Here is a 13,219-nt window from a genome sequence, read left to right as displayed (position 1 = left end):
GATATTCTTAATTCTGTATCCGCATTGCTCCTCCCGAATCCAAAATTTGACAATCAATCGAAGCCTCCTTTCCAGCACCCCAGAGGGAACTTTCCCAGGGAGACTGAGAAGTGATACCTCGGTAGTTGAACACACGATCCGGTCCTCCTTTTTGAAAATAAGAACCACCAACCCAGACTGCCAATCCACAGCACCATACCTGATGTCCACGACATTGTAGAGACGTGTCAAACAAGACAATCCAACAATGTCCAGAGCCTTCAGCATCTCAGGGCGAGTCTCGTCCACACCTCGAGCCACCAAGGAGCTTCTTAACGACCATGGTGACCTCTACGGCAACTGAAACGGATATGGACGAAGATTCCTCTGAATCTTCAGTACAGCATGTCGCTCTAAACACGTCACGGTATAGCATGTCGCGCTAAAAACGTCATAGTATAGCAAGGCGCTCTAAACATGTCATAGTATAACATGTTGCTCTGAAAACGTCATGGTACAGCATGTCACTCTAAAAATGTCATAGTATAGCATGTCACGCTAAAAACGTCATAGTATAGCATGTCACGCTAAAAACGTCATAGTATAGAATGTCACTCTAAAAATGTCATAGTATAGCATGTCGCTCTAAAAATGTCATAGTATAGCATGTCGCTCTAAAAATGTCAGTATAGAATGTCGCTCTGAACACGTCATGGTACAGCATGTCGCTCTAAAAACATCAAAGTATATCATGTCGCTCAAAACACGTCATAGTATGGCATGTTGCTCTAAAAACGTCATAGTATAGCATGTCGCTCTAATCATCCCCTGAAAATTTCATCTGAATCTGCCCAGGCGTTTTTGAGTTGTCTTGCTAACAGACAGACAGACAGACAGACACACAAACGCCGGGTGTCACATAACCTCCTTGGCGGAGGTAACTATGATGTTTTTTCCCATATTCTGGACGACATCGTAAACTGTGATGTTTTTTCCACATTTTAAATACATACTAAACTATGACGTTTTACCGACATTTTTGACGACATACTAAACTGTGACTTTTTTCCCATATTTTAGACGACATACTAAACTCAGGTCAGATATACAGGTCGCTCATATTTAAGACCAAGAGAGTCATGTCAAGTTTTGTGCCTAAATCCATCAGATTCAGATGAAAGCTCGTGATCCTTTACTGCATAGGTTTCCTGTTTTCCTCTCTCCTGTTGATTAATTAAGAATGGAATAAAATTGTTCATGAAAATATGTCTGTTGTTTCCATGAAAATACAATACAATGCTTCAATTTCTAAATCATACATAAATGTATGTGAATACAATGTTCCATGGGAATGTCAATATCCTTGGCGGAGGTCTGCGCTCTCTGAGTCATAGTTTGGTATGTTGTCCAGAATGTGGAAAAGACATCATAGTTTAATATGTTGTCCAAGATATGGTAAAAAAACATCATCGTTTAGTATGTCGTCCAAAATTTAATTAAAACATTATAGTTTAGTATGTTGTCCAAAATGTGGTAAAAACATCATAGTTTAGTATGTCGTCCAAAATATGGAAAAAAAATGTCATAGTTCAGTATGTCATCTGAAATGTGGAAAAACAATCATAGTTTAGTATTTCGTCCAAAATGTGTAAAACAAAAAAACATTGTAGTTTAGTATGTCGTCCAAAATATGATCAAAACGTCATAATTTAGTATGTCGTCCGAAATATGATCAAAACGTCATAATTTAGTATGTCGTCCGAAATATGATCAAAACGTCATAATTTAGTATGTTTTCCAAAATATGGAAAAAAAACCAATCATAGTTCAATATGTCGTCCAACATGTTGGATGACATATTAGTACATCTTCCAAAATATAGAAAAGAAATGTCATAGTTTAGTATGTCGTTCAAAATGTGATAAAAAAGTCATAGTTTCGTATGTCATCCGAAATATCGCTAAAACATCATCGTTTAGTATGTCGTCCGAAATGTGGAAAAAAACGTCATAGTTTAGTATGTCGTCCAAAATGTGACCAAAACATCATAGTTTAGTATGTCGTCCAAAATATGACCTAAACATCATAGTTTAGTACATCATCCAAAATTTAAACGTCATAGTTTAGTATGTCGTCCAAAATATGGAAAAAAAAAAACATGATAGTTTAGCATGTCGTCCAAAATATGGAAAAAACATAATGGTTAAGTATATCGTCCGACATATGACCAAAACATCATAGTTTAGTATGTCATCCAAAATATGACCAAAACGTCATAGTTTAGTATGTCGTCCAAAATATGGAAAAAAAACCCATCATAGTTTAGTATGTCGTCCGAAATTTAATTTAAACATCATTGTTCAGTGTGTCGTGCAAAATGTGGAACAAATGTCATAGTTTAGTTTGTCGTCCGAAATATGATCAAAACGTCATTGTTTAGGTTGTCGTCAAAAATGTGGTAAAAATGTCATAGTTTAGTATGTCATCTGAAAATGACCAAAACGTCCGAAACATGACCATAATGTCATCATTTAGTATGCTGTCCAAAATCTGATAAAAACGTCAGATTTTAGTATGTTGTCCAAAATGCAGAAAAAATGTCACAGTTTAGTATGTCGTCCAAAATATGACCAAAACATCATAGTTTTGTATGTCGTCCGAAACATGACCAAAACGTCATATATTGTTGTCCGAAATATGACCAAAACGTTATAGTTTAGTATGTCATCCAAAATGTGTAAAAAATGTCATAGTTTCGTATGTTGTCCGAAATGCCATTAAAATGTCATAGTTGAGTATGTTGTCCAAAATATGGAAAAAACGTCATAGTTTAGAATATCGTCCAAAATATGGAAACAAAACATCATAGTTTAATATGTCGTCCAATATGTGGAAAAAAAAAACAGTCATAGTTTAGTATGTCGTCCAAAATGGGGACAAAACGATTAGTTTTCTATTCAAACAACTTTATTTTTCTGTGATGAGCTTCATTTGTGCCAGAGCATCTGTGTATGTTGTACATACAATTCATGTACATGATAAAAATAGCATACATAATAAACACAAGCAGCATACTATACATACAAGACATCCAACATACCGTCTGGTCTTAAAAATGAGTGACCTGCTTCTCTGACCTGAGTTTAGTATGCCGTCTAAAATATGGGGAAAAAGTCATAGTTTGTCATTAAAACATCATAATTTCACTACGTCAACATCAAACGTAAATGTCTAACTGCAGTAGCACCCTAAACTAAAACTACTTATGTGTTCCTGTTTTCCTTTCTGGACAATTGAAAGGTCCCGCTCTATCTCCCAACACATCTACCAACCACTGGAACACATCTCCAAAGTTTTACTGAAGCTCAGCTTCCCCTCAGAAGAAGTGCCGCTAGATGAAGGAGCTATTTGAGAGGCAGCTGGCTCCGTGATTGGACCGTACTTTGGTCTGATCCAATCCAGCTTCAGCTCTAGAGACGGCAGGCGTGACGAGTCAACGGAGGCCGGGTGGACGAAGGCATGAAGCTGAGTACAATCCAGAAAACACCAGAGGAGGAGAGCAGCAGCCCAGAACAGAGTATCATGGTATGTCTCTGAGAAAACATCATAGTTAGCCTTTGGATCAAAAAAACGCCATCATATACATCGTATGTTGTACAAATAACAAGTCAAAGGAAAGAGACATACATTGTAGAATTGTAGTAATTGTGAGCTGACTGATACTTTGTACAAGCGAGAGGTCGGTAGCAGCTTTTTGGTGGCCCCGCTGTGCCCCCCCACTAAAATGAATCTGGATCCGCCCCTGTCTGGTACCAGGTACGCTTAGGAGAACCTCCAACATGATGTTTTTTATGAACAGACTATGACTAGAACAGAAGTCCAATAACAAAACACCACTCGCCTCAACCCAATCACCTCCTCCAGGTTTCTCCATCGTTGAAGTCCTCCAGGAGAACTATGGAGTCCTTAGGCGGTCCCCCTTCCAGGAACCACCCAGAGACTCCAAGAAGGCCGAGTACTCTGAACTGCTGTCCGGTGGATAAACACAACAACAGTCAACAGGAAGTCGCAGAGAGGCGACCCTCTTGTTGTCTCTGGAGAACAAAGCGGTATCCTCACACCTGCTCGGCGCCTCTCAACTTGGACAACTCCAAAAAAGAAGGATTCTGCAGGATTCTGGTTCCAGAACCCTCCCTGTGAGTGGAGGTGAGCCCAACTGCTGCTCCAGGTGTGTTTCCCTGTTAAAAGGGTGTTTTTCTGTTTTTCTTTCCACTGTCGCCTTGGGGCTTGCTCTGGAGGTTCAGGATTATGGGTTCTGTAAAGCGTCTTGAGACAATTTGACTGTACTTGGTGCTATATAAATAAAATTGAATTAAACTACATCTATCCGGTATCGCTCCACCTCCTGCACCAGCTCTGGTTCCTTCTCCGCCATGAGGTGATGTTCCACATCCTCAGAACTGGGGGGCGGTGCTCCTGCTTACTGCCCCGTGGTCATAACACTTGACTCCATTTTCCAGCCCTGCAGGTGGCGCCAGTAGGCCGCCACTGATTATCTACATCACTAAATCAGATTTTTGTCTTAATTTTTTCAATCTTGCAGCCATGTATTTCTATAAATGGCGCGAAAAGAGCAACTCATCCGGCAAAACTTCACGAATTTCTCTCCTTAAAAAAGTGAAAAAGTTCTCTTTGATTCGGACATTAACGATTGATCACAGACACTCGAGTGTTTCCCACAAATAACCGTTTATTCGTCACACATTTACTGAAAATTACAGTTCATTAAAGGACACAGGAGGACACTGGGAGGTTCTACTCAGTGCATGGCACGTTCTCAGGAGACGACCCAGTGTGAGTCTTCGGCTCGCTGCCTCTCGAGTGGTAAAGGCAGGAAGAGTGCTGAAATATTAAACGTTGAACAGTTGGCCAGCCAACTTGGAGCCTCTATAGTTCAAAATGTGGAGGAGGAAATTAAGCTGGAGCTACGATGAGTGACAAACCATAGTCTAAGCTGGGTAGTAGGAGGAGTAGTAGTTTAATCTGTCAAATTGAAAATACTCATCACAGGATACAGTGTCAGACCTCACCAGTGCAAAGGGATTATTTATTATTTTTTATTTAATTCTAGAAAGATCACACATTTAAAAGCAGTGTCCTCGACTTGGAAAGAAAAAAAACTCAGTAAGTAAACAACAAATGATCATGAAACAAGTTACCAGTTTGCCGTTTGCTACCTCGGAAAAGAACTTCTAAACGCATGCCAGTTTTTACTATGGAGGATTCAGATGGAGTGTGTTTCCGTGTGTGTGTGTTAACAGTGTGTGAGTGTGTGAGAGTGCACGTGTGTGCTGTGAGCGTGCACGGTGTGTGCTCTTCTTCAGAAACTTCCTTCGGGCTGCAGCAGTCGTCCTCTCAGTCGTCTTGATGCATCGTCTTTCTGCTGCCGCCTCCCTCCGCCTCCTCGCCGCCGTCTGTCGGCTTCGTGTTGAATGTTCCGCTCTGCTCTGAGCTCCTCTGCTGTTCACAGAAAATAAAGATTCACAATCAGTGTTGTTCTGCTGCAGACACATTTACCGAGTTAAAGAAAAACGCTGCTAAACGCAAAGAAAGGACATCAGCATGTTTGGTGTTCTGACGACAAAAGTGAAATTAAACGGAAATTCTCCGTTTTATCTAGGATTTCTTTTTCTGGATTTACATATCGAATATAAAGTGGCATTAAACACCTGAGACTGTGAAATGTATTTATTTATTTTGATTTATTCATCTTTTCTAATAAAAATAACATTCATTTAATTTTATTCCTATTTTTATTTATTTACTCATTTTTAAAGAAAAGCTTTCCCCCCACATAACAATAGAAATATGTTTGGTATTTTATCAGAAAATATTGACGGAAATGTTACATTTTTTCTTACAGATTTTTTTTTGCTGTATTTTTAAATTACAGGAAAATATTTTAAAAATATAAAAAAATAAATGGAATTTAAATGTATCATTTAAAAGTGTATTAAATATCAGTAACTGTAAAATTATTATATTTTATATTATATTTACGTATTAAATTTTAGTAATTACATTAAAAAGAAATATTAAAACAGCAAACATGAAAATATTTGGTATTTTATTAGATAATATTGACAGAAATTTTACATTTTTCTTGCAGATTCTTTTTGTCTTACAGGAAATTAAAAAAATTATTTTAAATATCTAATATAAAATACAATGAATCACTCAACTGTAAATCACCATAAAATTATCATTTTGTAAGAGTTTAACATCTTAAAATAAACTTGCAAAATATTTCATAATTTTCTAAATATTTACTATTTATTTAATAAACTGTTAAATTCAAGTTAAATATTATACATACTTATATATTATTGTAATGAAACATGAAATGTGACGAATGAAATTAAATATATTGCAGTGAAATCCAAACTAAAGTCCAGCAAACTTATGCAAGTAAACACAATTTTTTTGGACAGTTTTAAAAACATTAAAACATTCAATTAAACAGAAACTTTCTTTTCTGTGTTTTAAAATACAGGAAGATTTAAAAAAATACAACATACTAACACGATAATTCCACCTTTATACCCAATTTAACAAGATCATTTTTACTTTACACCCAGTTTAACTTGATAATTCCACCTTAACACCCGGTTTTACATGATAATTCCACCTTAACACCTATTTTTACGTGATAATTCCACCTTAACACCCAGTTTTAACATGATAATTCCACCTTAACACCCATTTTTTACATAATAATTCCACCATAACGCCCATTTTTATGTGATAATTCCACCTTAACACCCAGTTTTAACATGATAATTCCACCTTAACACCCATTTTTTACAAAATAATTCCACCATAATGCCCATTTTTACGTGATAATTCCACCTTAACGCCCATTTTTAACATAATTCCACCTTAACACCCAGTTTTAACTTGATAATTCCACCTTAACACCCATTTTTTACATAGTAATTCCACCTTAACGCCCAGTTTTAACGTGATAATTCCACCTTAACACATTAAAAGCCTTCCGGCTGGTGCAGCGTTAAAACCTGACTTTGTGTCTTTGCTTAGTTTTTCTGTTACGACTAAATCAGCGCTACGATGCGTTTTTTCTTTGACTATTTAGAGTAATGAAGGCGTTTTTTGGCTCTGGATGCTTTAAGTACCACACAGAAGCCGGTCCTCGGAGCACAGCATCTGTTCTGTGTTTAGAGAACGTCACTTTAGAGAACGCCGGAGGCCTCAATAATTAGTGAGCTGCAGACCGCTCAGCATGGAGGCGGGTTGGAGCTTCATCACCTGGCTGGAAGCTAAAGCAGCATTTGCTCCTTCAGTTTGTGGAGTAAAGTTAAATTAGAGCAGTTGCTACGTGTTTCTATTAACATGCAGAATGAGTTTTAACGTTCTGGATGTTTTAACTCCGGTGGCTTCCCGCCCACTAGGACCTGCTCTGGGATTTCTGTTTTTTATTTATTTTTCTCCGTGTATATCTTATTTATCACTTAAGTCCCTTAAGGGCATCCAGAAGTTTCTGTGCAAGAGAGACGGTGTTTTATTTTGGAAAAAGTGGAAGCCTCTCAGTGAGCAGCAGCAGACTTAAAGCTCAAACAGAACGACGCTTTTCCTGCTTTTAGTTCTGAACACAGTTTAGATTTTATGAGGATTCATGGTGGTTTTACTGGACATAGACAGGAAGAAAACTCCTGAAATGACTGGGTTTCCTTCATATTTGAACCAGCATCTGCAGCTAAACGAAAATCTGCAATCAACACTTCAGAGTCATTTTCATCATTTGAATAAACACAAATAACAGTCAGCTATGAAGGATTTATTTACCTTAAAATCCATAAAATTAGAATCGCACACAAAATGATCTGACTTTACACTCAAAGGTTTTTTCTGTATTTTTGAAGTACAGGAAAATATGTGTCTCTAAACATTCAAAAAGGAAATTTACACATCAACAACAAAAATTAAACACCTAGAACTGTAAATAAACAAAAAAAGCTCAGATTTTTTTAAAGAAAATATTTTTTTTCCGCATTAAGATTTAAAATCATATATTTTAAATCTGCAAAACTTATGTTACTTTTTATTTTACAGCTATTTCCTGGTATTTATTCGTTTAATAAACGGTTAACTTCAGGTTTTGTACTTTCTAAGCCTGTATATTTCTAAAACTGACTATTATGATTCATGCGGTATTTTTCTGGACGTGGAGGGAAAGAAAACTCTACAAATGCAGCAGAAATTGTTTGCTTTTCCTTCATATTTACACTGAACCAGTGTCTGCAGCTAAACGACGGCTACAATTAACACTTTTAATCGGTCACACAGATAAAGGAAGCATTTATCACACCTTTAAACCCCTAAAATTAGAATCACGGTTTCTACACTCTCCTCAGAGAATAACGGGTGTAATCTCACTTATCTAACAATGTGAACCAAAAACCTTCAAAAGGAATGTTTCCTTTTTTAAAAATCCTCAAAAATCCTCCATTTATCAGAACCAGCGGCTGTAATAACAGAGAGAATCAGCAGATTTCCAACAGTCCTTGAAGTATCCATCCATTGCCTCAGACAGCTGAGCTTGAAATCATTATTTTCATTTAAATTACTTTATTACACGTCTGACTTTAAAAATTCTCCTAAAGCTAACGGATTCTCCTAACCAGATTCTGTAAAAAACAAAAAATTATGCGATTCTTGATGCAACCTCAGAGCCATGAGTGACTCAGCAGCAATCAAGAGTCATGTGACAAAAATTCTGGGACTTTTCAGTTGAACTGCAGGCAGTGTTCAGAGAAAACGAGAAATTTATAAAACTCTAAGCTGTAAAATTATACAGAATGTAGTTACTAATATTTTCCCCAAGTAATAATAATAACTGCACATGTTAATTCAAGGTTTTTTAAATTCTTGTGAAATATAGAGATTTTTAAAGGCATATTACCTAAAAAAATCACCAGAACTGCAGCATTCATTAGCGAGTATCATCAGATTTTTTACTTTTTCCAAAAGTTCTTCAGCAAATCACTTGTAATGCGTCATTTTATCTGTAAAATTAACCTAATCTGAGCTGAAAAATGTGATTTTTTTGCCAAAATCACCTTATTCTATTGGTAACATTGAAAAATTTGGTAAAAAAAAAGCATCTGTATGAGTTAGATGTGTAAAAAAAAACAAAGAAATCTGCTATAAAACTATTTATGATTAATTTGCGACCAGAGTTCTAGGTTGAACTGTAGGCAGTGTACAATAGGGAAACAAAAGTAAAAATGTAAAGAATCATCTTTAGCATATAGAGTCACTTTATTGCATTGTTGGTAAAATTAATATATAAAATAATGTCTCAAACAAATTTAACTTCTTATTTTTTTCTTTATTTCTGCCATTCTACTTCCATTATTCTGCACAAAAGTCATTTCTGCACCAGAAAAAAAGCCCCTCTCAAAATAAGAAAAAAAAAAACTTATTCCAAAGATCTTTTACCTTGAACTAAGTGAAAAAATCTGCGAATAGAACAAGTGAAAAATGGCTTGGTACGATTTCTTGAAATAAGATATTTAGAATATTGAGATCTTAAAACTAGCTGTGAAACTGAAGCTCTATTTTACCAGGATTGTCAAGCTTAGGTGTGTTAACCCTCCTGTTGTCCTCTTTTAATGCGCCAAAAAATATTGTTCCCTTGTCTGAAAAAAAAAAAAATTCAGCAAAAAATTCCCCAAATTTATAAAAATTTGCAAAAGCTTCTGGAAGAAAATTCCTTAAAAGCTTCCCTTAAAAGCTTTATTTATTTTTTTAAATCCCCAAATTTGGCAAGAAATAAAAATTTAAAAAATATTTAAAAAATGTAAATATTTTCAAAAAATGGAAAAAAAATCTTCCAAAAAAAAATCTCTAAAATATCTAACGGGATTCCATATTATTAGTAAAACTTCTAATATTTTGTTTGACTACATTTAGGGAAAAAAATCAACCAAAATCAACAAAATTCGCTGTATTTTGGTTGATTTTTTCCGAATGTTCTTCGAGAAACATTTTTTTAAACATTTCTTTTTTCCATCAAAAAATGTTGGAAAAAATTTCACAAAAAAATTGAAAATATACATATTTTTTCAACATTGAATATTTTTTTCCACATTGTCCATTTGAAAACGGGTCAATTGTGACGCACAGGACCACACGAAGGTTAAACTTAATTCAAGTTTTCCTGTAAAATTCAACTCAAAAGAAGATATTTCAAGATTGTTTGACTTAAGATATTTAAGATCCTCCATCTGATGAAATGTCACTTGTTAAGTGAATTTATCTTAAATCAAACTGGATGAGACATTCTGACTAAAAATAACACAAACAGACTTGGTAAGATTTGGAGTTTTTGCGGTGTGAATTCTCTCTCTCTTCATTCTGTTTCCACAGAGCTGCAGGACTTTATAATAGTTAAAAATGAACCCACAGTTGCAAAAAATGAAACGAGGAGCAAATAAAACACCCAGAAACTGCAGCTCGGTTCGTTCCTCTGGCAAAGGATTCAGAAAGAATCTCCAAATTAGGAAGTTCTTCCTTTTCCACGACTGTAAATCTCCCTCCATAGCCTATTAAATACAAATAGATGCCAGAAACGTCGACGTGGAACATCATTTAAAGCTCCGATGACTTTTGCCCCGAGGATAAAAAATGTGGTTTGGATGGAGGCGACCCCGGCTCCTCTGGCCTGTTTTACTGTATAAGAGTGAACATGTGGGTCGCTGCCAGCTCACTAATTAACCGCCTGTACGGCAGGTGAATGTTTTTATTTCTGGGAAAATGTCAGCAACTAAAACGAACGTGGTCTACTGTACGAGAAGCTGTTTTTTTAATCACCCTCCGAGCTCTACTTAGGGCAGAAAAACAGTCGTCAGGGAGAGAATATTATCTTTATTACAGAGCAGGCAGATTCGACTATTTTTAGGAAGCCTATATAATTCATTCGATTCTGAAATTATTGGGAATAATAATTAATAATGGATGATTCTGAGCTTTTTTCCCCCCCTCACTCATCCGTTTTTATGATTTTTAATTCCGGCTGGCGTGCTTCCGCTCCCATTTTTGTTTCTTTTTAATGAATTCAGGAATGTCAGAAACAAACAACACTGAGACTCGCTGTGTTGTTTGTCACGGTAAATGTTATGGAGGCATATTTCTGACTTGAAACAGACACAGAGGAAACTTTACTGTGTCTTAATGATGGAGTCGAGCAGATACAGCTCAGATACAAACACTTTATGTGAAGGTTGAATTTAATGCTGCGATTTAAAGCCTGCACAGGGACTGAACTAAAGTTTACTTCCATAAATATCATGACAGTCTTCAGTTTTCAGTGACTCCTATCGCTCTGAATGCTCAGTAATGAAACCCTTGAAAGATGTGAAACAATCCTGTAGTTTAGTTCTTTCATAGAGATATAAATATGTTTGAAACAGAGAAGGTGAGGCCTTTAACCCCAAGAACACCAAACCCACCATCAAGCATGGTGGTGGCAGTATCATGCTCTGGGACTGGTTCATGTTTGGTGTCAGTCTTGGTTCTCTTGGTTTTGGATGTGATCTAAAGTTGGTTAGGATTCATTTTACACTGGATCTGGTCCTGACTGATGACTGTTTTTAGACTGTCTTGAACACATCTTGTACTGGCTTTTTTTTAGTAGTCTGGGTTTGTTTTTTGGTGCTGATTTTCTACTGGTTTTGGACTGTTTCTAAAACTGGTTTTAGACTGTTTTCAACCTGTATTCTGAAAGGTTCTAAACATTTTTTGGACTGGTTTAAGTTTGATTTGCTCGAGGTTTAGATTTTTAGGACCGTTTTCAGACTGTTTAGGGCGGGTCTTTCTCTAACCCCAAGAACACCAAACCTACCATCAAGTTATGGAGGTGGCAGTATCATGCTCTGGGGCTTCTAGAAGTGCTTCTGGACTGGTTTCAGACTGGATGTTGGACTGGTTTGGACTTTTCTTGAACTGGTTTATGTTTGGATTCAGAGCTGGTTTGGGACCTGATTTTGAATGTGATGTAGTTAGAGCAGTTTAGTTTGGTCCTGATTTTGTACTGGTTTTTGACCATTTTAGGACTGGTTTCAGACTGTTTCTAAATACTTTTTTGGACTGGTTTGGTTTTGGTCCTGGTTTTAGACCTTTTTAGGATTGGTTTAGGACTGGTCTCAGACTGTCTTGGTGCTGCCACCACCATGCTTGATGGTACGTTGGTGTTCTTGAGGTTAGAAAAAGACCTGCCCAAAGACAGTCAGAGACCAGTCCTAAAGCAGTCCTAATAAGGTCTAAAACCAGCACCAAAATCAAACCTAAACCAGTCCAAAGAAATGTCGAAACAAAGTCTGAAACCAGTCCTAAACCAGAACTGAAACCAGTTTTAGAAACAATCCAAAACCAGTACAAAATCAGGACCAAAACCAAACCTAAACTGCTCCTAAAAATGTCCAAGATGGTTTGAAACCAGTCCTCATCCAGGACCAGATTCCAGAGTAAAATAAATCTTAAACCAACTTTAAATCGCGTCCAAAACAAGGAGAACCAAGACTGAAACCAAACATGAACCAGTCCCAAGAAAGTCCAAAGTCAGTCCAACATACAGTCTGAAACAGTCCAGAAGAACTTTGAGGAAACCCCAGAACATGATACTGCCACCACCATGCTTGATGTAGGTTGGTGTTCTTGGGATTAGAAGAAGAACTGTCTAAAACTAGGACCAAGATCAAACCTAAATCAGTCCAAAGAAATGTTCCGAACCAGTCAGAATACAGTCTGAAACCAGTCCTAAACCAGAACTGAAACCAGTTCTAGAAACAATCCAAAAGCAGTCCTCAAAAAGTCTAAAACCAGGACAAAATCTGGACCAAAACCAAACTTAAACTACTACTAAAGGAAATGCAAGACGTGTCCAAGTTGAATCACTAATTCAAGTTGTTGTCTGTATGTCTGTGTTTGATTTTGTCATATTTCACAAAACCTGTAGTAAATCTATGAAAACAAACAAAATCCATGACTGTTTTTGTGACAAAGATTCACGTGTTTCATTGATTCCATCATCGTCAGTGGAAACTTAAGACCGCCCTGATCTACCTGGTCTTTACGAGTGTTTTTTGTTGACGAGTGTAAATGTTATTTTCCTCTGTGTTGTTGACATTATAGATAATCTGTCTGAAAACTCCTCTGCGGT

General features: G+C 36.5%; 1 protein-coding gene across 2 annotated transcripts in view; it reads right to left on the bottom strand.

The window, feature by feature from the left end:
* Positions 1–4,709: 4,709 nt before the first annotated feature.
* luzp2 (leucine zipper protein 2) overlaps positions 4,710–13,219 on the bottom strand; it is a 289,918-nt gene continuing 281,408 nt past the window's right edge. For both annotated transcript variants that reach the window (XM_051939245.1, XM_051939242.1), the window contains one exon: positions 4,710–5,499. In XM_051939245.1, coding sequence (XP_051795205.1) covers positions 5,395–5,499 — 105 coding nt within the window. In that variant the 3' untranslated portion in view covers positions 4,710–5,394. The remainder of the gene's footprint in view (positions 5,500–13,219) is intronic.

This window comes from Acanthochromis polyacanthus, chromosome 2 (genome assembly GCF_021347895.1).
Source record: "Acanthochromis polyacanthus isolate Apoly-LR-REF ecotype Palm Island chromosome 2, KAUST_Apoly_ChrSc, whole genome shotgun sequence".
Classification (NCBI taxonomy): Eukaryota; Metazoa; Chordata; class Actinopteri; family Pomacentridae; genus Acanthochromis; species Acanthochromis polyacanthus.
Note: the sequence above shows the minus strand (reverse complement) of the source record. Positions and strands in the feature narration are given on the sequence as shown.